The following is a 9,415-nucleotide window of genomic DNA, read 5'->3' on the forward strand; positions in this document are numbered from 1 at the left end:
AAAATAAACTGGATGCTGAGCTGCCTGCCCTGTATCTCTGCTGCACAGATGGAGGATGAGGACTCCATTCTGCCCCGGAAGCTGCAGGTGGCCCTGGAGCACATTCTGGAGCAGAGGAATGAGCTGGCCTGCGACCAAGATGGAGGGGCCCCAGACTGTGAGCACGGTAAAGGCCGCTTCTGCTGTGCCTTGGCCCTTAGGAAAATGGGCGGAGATAAAGGAGGGAGGGCAGGTGCTCTGCTCTATCCAGATTTCATTCAAGACATGAATTATGGGGAGAATTCCCCACCACACCCGAGGCAGTTCTACAGTGTCTGCATAGAGGAGAAAAAGAAATGGCTAGGGCTAAGCGTGAAGGTGCATGCCCAAGCCCCAGTACTCAGGAGACTGAGCAGGAGGATCACCGCAAGTTTGAGGCCAGCTTGAGCTACGTAGTGAGACCCTGTCTCAAAAAAACAAAACAAAAGCAAAAAAAGAATAGAAGCGGCTCAGTGACCTAGGTGACTTTTCTTGTGGATGGGGGGAGTCACCATGGCAGTGGCCTCTGCCTGGCCATCGCAGGCCCACGTGCCTCAGCTCCCCTCTCCTCCAGGCCCAGAGCGCAGCCCCCTGAGCGAGGTGGTGTCCGAGGCCTTCGTGCGCTTCTTTGTGGAGGTCGTGGGCCACTACTCTCTGTTCCTGACGCCTGGCACAGGCGAGCGCGAGGAACGGTCCCTGCAGCGCGAGGCCTTCCGCAAGGCTGTGTCCTCCAAGAGCCTGCGCCGCTTCCTTGAGGTCTTCATGGAGACGCAGACCTTCCGGGACTTCGTGCAGGAGCGCGAGCTGTGCCGGCAGGACGCCAAAGGTCAGTGCTGTCCCTAGGGTGCCGCGTGCAGGCAGGCATAGCACCACCGACAGAGAACTGGGCTGAGGCCTGACCTCCCCACCCCTACCCCACCCTGCTTCCCTTGTCCCACCAGGCCCCCTCCAGGTGTCTGCCCACCTTGCCAAACCCTCCATAACCAGCCAGGCATGTCTCGCGCCTATAATCCCAGCCCTCTGGAGGCTAAAACAGGAGTATGGCAAGTTTGAGCTCATCTTGGGCAGGCTAGCAATTTGGTGAGATACTCAAAATTAAAAAACAACCAGGCATGCTGGCATATGTCTGTAATCCCAGCACTCAGGAGGCTGAGGCAGGAGGATCACCATGAGTTCAAGGACAGCCTGAGCTACACAGTGAGACCTTGTCTCTAAAACACCAAAAATAAATAAAATTAAATTAAATTAAAAAGGCAGCTGTAATCCCAGCACTTGGGAGGCTGAGGCAGGAGGATCGCCCTGAGTTTGCAGACAGCCTGAGCTACATAGTTCAAAGACAGCCTGAACTACATAGCGAGACCTTGTCTCAAAATGCCAACAAATAAATAAATAAATGTAAAAGGTTTAAAAAGCCTGAGGGCCAGGGATATAGCTTAGTGGCACTGCTGCCTGGCGAGCACAAGGTCCTGAGTTCAATCCCCAGTACCACAGTCAGTCGGCATCTGCTGTCACTGTGCTGAGGCAGGTGGGAGGCTGGGAGGCTTAGCAGGGTCACAAAGTCCCAGGCTTCCCCTGGAAGTGACCTCGGAGAAAGGCTGGGAGCTGAGGGCCCAGCTCTCCTGAGCTCCCGCCTGGGAATCAGGCTCATCTTTGAAACTGTGTGCCTGGTACAGTATAGATGCCTGGGAGCTACGTGCTGAGTGAAAACCGGGCTGTGTGCCCGAGCTGGCTCTGCAGCCCTCTGCAGACAGCTGCTGCTCGAGGCAGGGCAGGCAGAAGGGCAACCCGAGGGGCAGCATGCCCCAGCGCGGGCACAGGCTGTGCTTGGTGCGCAGAGCAAGAGGCGACACAGCTCCGGTCTCTCTCTCATCATCGCCAGGTCTGTTCGAGGTGCGTGCCCAGGAGTACTTGGAGACGCTGCCCAGCGGGGAGCACAGTGGCGTCAACCGGTTCCTGAAGGGGTTGGGTAAGGCCACGCCTCCGGCCCACACACCTCTGTGGGATCTTGGGTAGCTCCTTCCCAGTGCCAGGGCCGGAAATGATGTGGAGGATGGCATTTGTATGCCCAGTGATGATTTGTCCCCAATCTGTAATCCCAGCACTTGGGAGGCAGAAAGATCCTCAGAGGTTCAAGAAGATCCAAGAAAGCTCAAGACCAGCCTGAGCTACATACAGTAGTGAGACCCTGCCTCAAAAAAACAAAGGTGCTTTAGTTGACTCACCCATCTTTGCCTGTGTTGTAAAATGTCCCTATTTTCTTTCTTAGGCAACAAAATGAAGTTTCTCCATAAGAAATAACCTGGCTCAGCCTCAACGGAAAGCTCTGGCCTAGTGGGCCTGAGTCTCAGCAGTTCCTGGTAACCTCTCTGAGGGGCTGGCCCTGGGGTGTCCCGGGTGGGGACAGAGACCAGGATGGGCCCAGCCACCAGCTCTGCCCAGGACACTCTGCCCAGAGCTGCCACCAACAGGCAACACGTGATTTTTTATGGCTGTTTTGGGATTTGGGGATTTTAAACTTCAGATGTTAAAAAAAAAGAAAAGTGGCTTTTCCTATTGTTGTGCTGGGGCCCAGACAAAGCTCTGTCCATAGCTCCATCCAGCAGGAGGAGAAGTGGGGAACGGGAACGAGCGCCCCTGCTCAGGACAGGGGACAGGGGACAGGCCTGGCGCCAAGGGGAGGACAAAGCTGGGGCTGGTGACATCCACAGACACACAGTGGGCTCCTCCTGCTGGGCCAGTGACGCCACCTGGTGGCCAAGGCCGTGAATGCCTGTGTCTCGTGGACTTGCTGGTGGCCTTTGTCTTCTGGAAGCCATGGAAGCGTCCTAGGCTAACAGCCTGACACTCAAGGGCACTCACAGGAAGAGGAAACCCTGTAAGCTGTTAATGGGGTCCTGACGCTTATGGCACCAGCTGGGGACCCTTAGCCACCACAGTGACTGCATTGCGTGCAGATGGAGAGGGGACAAGGAAGGCTGCATCCCTGGCACAGGGCAGGAAGCCTGGTGAGATTCAGGGACTCTGGACCGCAGGAGGCAGGTGTGGCTGGGCCACAGGCTGAGAGGCACTGGGGACAGTGGGGGCAACAAGCCAGGCTCTCAGGGCAGCCTCCAGCCAGCACCCAGGGCACACACACCCCCATCCCCTCGAGGTGCTACCCAGAACCAGACCAGAGCACAGAAGCGATCTGACCTCAGCAGTGACCCAGGAGGCCTCGTGGGGCTGGAGACGCTTGGGCTTGTCAAGGAGTTGGGGCCACCACCCCAAAACTGTAACCAGGATCTGGGGTGCCCATTTCTTTTCCAGAGAAGATACAGGGTTCATGTCAGGCTTGCAAGGACTCCCCCAAAGGTCGGGAGCAGGCTATGCATAAACGTTAACCTGAGGAAGGACAGCATCATCCCAGCACTCGGAAGCCCGAGGCAGCAGGGTTGCTGGGAATTCAAGGCCAGCCTGGGCTACATAGCAAGACCCTGTCTTGAAACAACAACAACAAAAAGAAATAATAATCCGAGGAACTGTGGGGCAGGGAGTGGGGAAGCTTGGATGAGAGTCTGAGTGTGGGGCTCAGGAGTTTGTGTCTAACAATCTCCCCACAGTCCTTACCTTTATTAATGCCCATTCTGTCCAGAAATAACCACTCTTAATTTTTGGAATACACTTTTCTTTTCTAACTTATTTCTTATTATGTTGTTTACTTAAGACTTCCACATGGATAAATATATATCTTTATCAACATTCAATGATTTATAGTATTCTATTTTTTGGATATATTAAAAGTAATCTCGGCCGGGCATGGTGGCACACACCTGTAATCCCAGCACTTGGGAGGCTGAGGCAGGAGGATCACTGTGAGTTCGAGACCAGTCTGGGCTACATAGTGAGTTCCAGGTCAGTCTCAACTGCATAGTGAGACCCTGTCGCAAACCTCCCCACCAAAAAAAAGTAATCCCACCAGTATGGTGGTGTACACAGTTATCCCAGCACTTGGGAGGCTGAGGCATGAGGATTGCCACCAGTTCAAGGTTAGCCTGGGCTACACAGTGAAACTCTGTCTCATTAAAAAAAAAAAAAAAAAAAAATTTATCTCACCATTTTTTTTTCCTCTTTTGGCAGTACTAGGGATTGAACCCCTGGCCTTAAACATTGTAGGCAAGTGCTCTAACATGGAGCTACTTCCCAGCCCTTTTTAAAAATTTTTTTATTTTGAGGGCCAGGGATTTAGCTCAGTGATTTCACCGCCTGCCTGGCAAGTGCAAGGTCCCAAGTTTGATCCCTGGTACCACACGCACGCACACACGCACAAATTTATTTTGAGATAGGGTCTAAACTGCCCTTTTGGCCTTGAATTTGGGATCCTCCTCCTGCAACCTCCTGAGTAGCTGGGATTACAGGTGTGCACCCCACGCCTGGCCCATTTGTTTACTCTTTATGTATACAAGATGTTTCCAACTTTTAATACCATAAAGAACATCGAGAAAAGCATCTCCATGCATCTCTTAGCATGCTTGCCCAATTTTTATTTTCATTTTTGCGTGAAGTAAAATATGCATATGGAAAAGTGTGTGTACAGAGTATCGGCCTACCCAAGTGAGCTCAGAAGTGACTACAACTGCACAGCTAGCGCCAGAAACGGCCTCACTACCAGAGCATCACCAGAGCCCCGGACACCCCGCTGGACCCCTGTCCAAACCAGCCCCATATAACCAACTGTGGCCCGTACAAAGTAATGAGCCAGGCTCAGGGGCTGGGAGCGAGGGACCAAAGGAGATTGGTAGTGATTGCAGGAATCCCAGCGCTCTAGGAGGCTGAGGCAGGAGGATGGCAAATTCAAGCCCATCCTGGGTAACTTAGTGAAACTCTGTCTCAAAGAAAGGGCTTGGGATGTTGCTCAGGGCAAAGCCCTGAGTTCAGTCCCCAGGGCAGTACTGTTAATATCAAGGAGAGTGGTAAGCCCTGCTCAGGCTGGGCAGGTTGGTAGAAGGGGGCCGGAAGGGGGTTAGGGCTTTTGGTTTGGGTTGGTTTGCTTGCTTAATTACGTTTTGCTGTGCTGGGGTGGAACCCAGGTCCTTGCTTGGGCTAGGTGAGCTGCTGTACCTGAGCTCCACCCTTGGCCCAGTAAAGCTATTTGGTTCAAAACAATGCAGTTGGGCTGGTTAGGATTAAGAGCAATGAAATAAATGACACTTTGTAAACAAAAACCAGCACAAAACAAGTGGCCAGAAATCTTGGTGAGCTGAGTACCCCACCCTGGGCTTTGGGTCTTGCTTCCCACTGCTTTTCCAGGAACCAAGTCCTCTAACTCTGTAGAGTGCACATTTATTTTCCAGGTCAGCCATGGAGAGACAGGCCTGTAATCCCAGCACTCGGGAGGCTGAGGCAGGAGGATCACAGGTTTGAGCACACCCTGGGCATTGTAGCAATTTAGTAAGACCCTGTCTCCAAATGAAAAACTGTAAGAAGGCCACCATCCCCAGTATGGGGTGTGGGGAAGGAAGCGTACATTTCCGATTAGGGATTTTTAAAAGCCTCGGGGCGTGGTAGCACATGCTTGTAATTCTAGCACTGGGAGGCTGAGGCCAGAGGATCTCTACAAGTTCCAGGCCAGTCTGGGCTACGTAGTGAGTTCAAGGCCAGCCTGAATTTTGTAGCAAAACCCTGTCACAAATAAAAAACAAGCAAAGGAATAATAATAGTAGATTCAATTCCCACTACTTATGGAATAACAATAACAGCTGCTGTTTCGTGTTTCTTTTTGCCCATTCCTGTGGTGATTTATGTTAATTTACTCATTGCTGAGTAAACTTGAGAAATGCATCAAGTTCAACCACTGCTGAATTTGGAGCCTAAAACCCAAACCTGGCCCTGAATAGGAACTTAGTGTTTGATGAATGAATAAACAATTCCCACCACACTAAACAGAAGACAGCCTACCCTGGACTGTGGCTTCATAGAGATCCTGTGTGCTCTGTGACTGGTCCAGCACCCAATCACGCAGGTGGCCTTGCTCTCCTGTGACAGCTGTCACCTGCATCTGGGGCCCGAGGCTGGCACATGCCAGGCAAGAGCTCTGCCACTGAGCTACACCCAGGCCTTGTCCCAGACCCTGTCGTCAGCAGCGGGCAGCAGGATGAATTCAGCCAAAGGTGCGGGGAGAGGGGCTGACGGAGGGCCTGACTCCAGAGGGGTTATCTTGAACTCAAAATCCTCTTGCCTCAGCCTCCTGAGTTCTGGGATAATAGGAGTGCACCACTGCACAGGGCTAAAAGGAACCATTTGAAAGTGAACGATTCAGTACCTCCACTATGTGCACCCCCCGCCCCAGTTCCAAAACCTTTTCCTTATCCCAAAAGGGACCGTTCACCCACAGCCTGGCAGACGGAACTGAGGAGTGTGGGCAAGTGAACTGGAGGGCCCGAGGTGGGCAGAGGTGGGAAGAGCAAAGGTGCTGAAGGGCCTCTGCACTCACACCTGCCAGGCAGGCCACTTAGCACTGTGCTCCCTGGTGCACCCAGTGCCCATGCTCGCCCTCACCCTGTCCTGGTGGGGTGCCACGCCAGCTCTCTGGCTACGGTTAGCAGAGGCCCCGTGCCAGCTTCTCCAGCACCAGGCCAAAGAGCAAGCAGTCTCTACAGTGCCCAGCCCTGGGTACAGAGCCCACACTCCTGCTCCCACACCTGCCCAGCTTACCTAAGAGCGCATTCAGCTAAGTGCTCAACCCCACCTCCCAGGTCATACTCTCCTTCCGCTACCTCATGCAGCTGTGAAGGCTGTGGTGGCCACCAGCCAGGCCTGCAGCAGAGCAGCTCCTGTGGTTCCCCTGGGACCCTTTTTCCTCTCCCTGCCTGAGGTGACAGGGTGACCACACCTCCTCTAGTTCTGTCTTAACAGCGTGGGGTCCACCGGCCTGATGTCCCCCTGCAGCTGGTCAAGACCCTACCTTGGGAGTCAGGCCAGGTTGCCCACACCCTACTTACTCTGAGGGCACCCACAGCAGGTGATGGGGCTGAGGGAAGTCCAAAATGGACTTGCCAGCTAGGCCTATAATGCCAGCACCCAAGAGGCTGAGGCAGGGCGACTGCCATGAGTTCAAGGCCAGCTGAGCTACATAGTGAGATCTTGTCTCAAAAAAGAAAAGAAAAGAAAAGAAAAAGAATAGGCAGTCAAACGGGGCTGAGCCCTTGAGAGAGGACAAAAGGTGAAAATACAATACCACTGTGGCCAGGGACACATCAATTGGAGACAAAGCTCAAAATTAAAAACACAAAAAAAAACCAGATAGGCATCTGTCACCTTGGTAGGTGACTGAGACCCGCAGATCCATCACCTTCCTAAGAAGTTCTTTGTTCCTTCTTTTTTTTTCTTTCTTTTTTCTTTTGAGACAGGGTCTCACTGTGTAGTTGAGACCGACCTGGAACTCACTATGTAGCCCAGGCTGGTCTTGAACTCTCAGTGATCCTCCTGCCTCAGCGTCCTGAGTGCTGGGATTACAGGTGTGTGCCACCATGCCCAGCTATTCTTTCTTTCTTTTTCAATAAAGGACCATTCTCTCTCTCTCTTTTTTTTTTGGTTTGGTACTGGGGATCAATCTTGGGACCTTGGGCTTTTGAGGCAGGCAGCAGTACTACTGAGCTAAATCCCTGGCCCCTTTGCTCTTTCCATGTACCCTTGCTACCTGACTTGCTTACCGATTGGATCACTATTACCTGAGCAACTACACTTGTAATCTTATTGCTTGATCTATGTTTAACCCACATTGTACCCATCTGAGTTTTGCCTTGTAAAACTTCCCTGTAAAGTGGAATCACAGGCAACCCATTTGGGTTCCCTCCTGTCTCTTTCAGGAGCTATATCTTTGCCCTCCATAATTGTTTTCTTACTTTGTGTGTGTGTGTGTGTGTGTGTGTGTGTGTACCGAAAATCGAACTCAGGACCTTGCACTTGCGAGGCAGGCAGCAGAACCACTGAGCCAAATCCCCGGCTTTATTTTCTTACTCTTAACCTCTGTTGTTCCTAGAATTCATTCTTTCATTTTGGAGACCATGCACTTAGCGTATCAGACCTCTAAGAGATTGACAGATACAATGTTTTCATATTTCATCTTTCATCGATTGCTGCCCTTCCCGGCATGCTGTAGGGCAGCCTCAGCTCTGCCCTCCCTGGAATCTGGTAACCCCTTGGTGAGACAGTGACTGGAGACTCCTAGCATCGCCCTGCGGGCCAGCATTGTCAAAGCTGCTAATTGGATGTCCCCACATGTCCAGAAGCCTGCTTTACTTATGCCTATCTGGGTGATCTCAACCTGGAAGGTACACTTACGGCTAAGAAACCTCCTGTGTTTGTAGAGCCGCATCATTCCAGCACTCAAGAGGCCTAGGCAAGAGGATCATCCTGAGTTCAAGGACAGCCTGGGCTGTATAGTTCAAGGCCAGTCTGAATTGTGTAGCAAGACTCATTTTAAAAAACGAATTTCAAAGAGCTTAAAGAGCGCCTAGAATAGATAAGGCACAGCAGAGGAGGCTACTTTGCACTGTAGACAGAGCTGCACCAGGAGCAGGCCACCCAAAGCACGAGCTTCCAAAGAAGCCCTCTGTGCCCTCCATCCCTCGGGCTCCTTCTTCTCCCTCCCTGTCGTGGGAAGGGCCCAGCTGCCCTGTGCACCAAGTCTGCCCTAGGCTCCAGTCCTGGACCGGGCTTTGGGGCCACTTTCCCATGTGGCTCCTGAGTCAGCTGAGGCTCCTGTGTCAGATGGGGAACAGAGAGCAGGAGGAGGGAGTCCTGTCTGGGCTGCAGGGTCACCTGGGCAGAGCTGGGAGGGATGCAGCCTGCCTGGTGTTGAATCTCACCACCCTTGTGCGGGGCCGCAGCAGCCAGTAGGATCCACAGCGTGGGGCAGAGCCCTTGGCAGTGGGTCTGAGATGCCAGCTGGCTGGGCTGGGCACAGAACGTGGGAGGGGTGGCTTCCTCCCATGTGTGCGTGCGTGTGCACGAACTGTCAATCAGCGTTCACGATTTCAGCAGGAAGGGTCAGGGCAGGCTCCCCCATATGCCACTTGGATGAGGGCTGTCTTGAGATAAAGGCAACAGGACGGACAGACGTAGAGTTTCACTCTCTCCTTATGCGACTTGGCAGGCTGTAGCCCCAGGATGGGACTGGGTCAGCATATCTGGGACCAGAGCAAGAGGCGCTCTTATCGCCACGGACAGGATCGGGACAGGATGAGTCTGCATAAAAACACTCACCAAAATAACCCGTGTTTTCTGTTTGTCTTCCTCATCTCCCAATCACTTCCTCCTTGTGAGTCATGCTGCTAAGCCCAAATCCCCTTTCTTTGGTTGAAGTGAGGGGGAGTTACATCTAACCTTTTTTTTTTTTTTTTTTTTTTTTTTTTTTTTG

The 9,415-nt window shown here is 52.5% G+C and overlaps 1 protein-coding gene across 4 annotated transcripts in view; it reads left to right on the forward strand.

The window, feature by feature from the left end:
* Dennd2a (DENN domain containing 2A) overlaps positions 1–3,287 on the forward strand; it is a 45,686-nt gene extending 42,399 nt beyond the window's left edge. For all 4 annotated transcript variants that reach the window (XM_010631658.1, XM_033764503.1, XM_019208569.1 and 1 more), the window contains 4 exons: positions 49–166; positions 593–844; positions 1,898–1,984; positions 2,285–3,287. In XM_010631658.1, coding sequence (XP_010629960.1) covers positions 49–166; positions 593–844; positions 1,898–1,984; positions 2,285–2,316 — 489 coding nt within the window. In that variant the 3' untranslated portion in view covers positions 2,317–3,287. The remainder of the gene's footprint in view (positions 1–48; positions 167–592; positions 845–1,897; positions 1,985–2,284) is intronic.
* Positions 3,288–9,415: the final 6,128 nt, after the last annotated feature.

This window comes from Fukomys damarensis, unplaced genomic scaffold, assembly GCF_012274545.1.
Source record: "Fukomys damarensis isolate Sample0158 unplaced genomic scaffold, DMR_v1.0_HiC HiC_scaffold_16, whole genome shotgun sequence".
Classification (NCBI taxonomy): domain Eukaryota; kingdom Metazoa; phylum Chordata; class Mammalia; order Rodentia; family Bathyergidae; genus Fukomys; species Fukomys damarensis.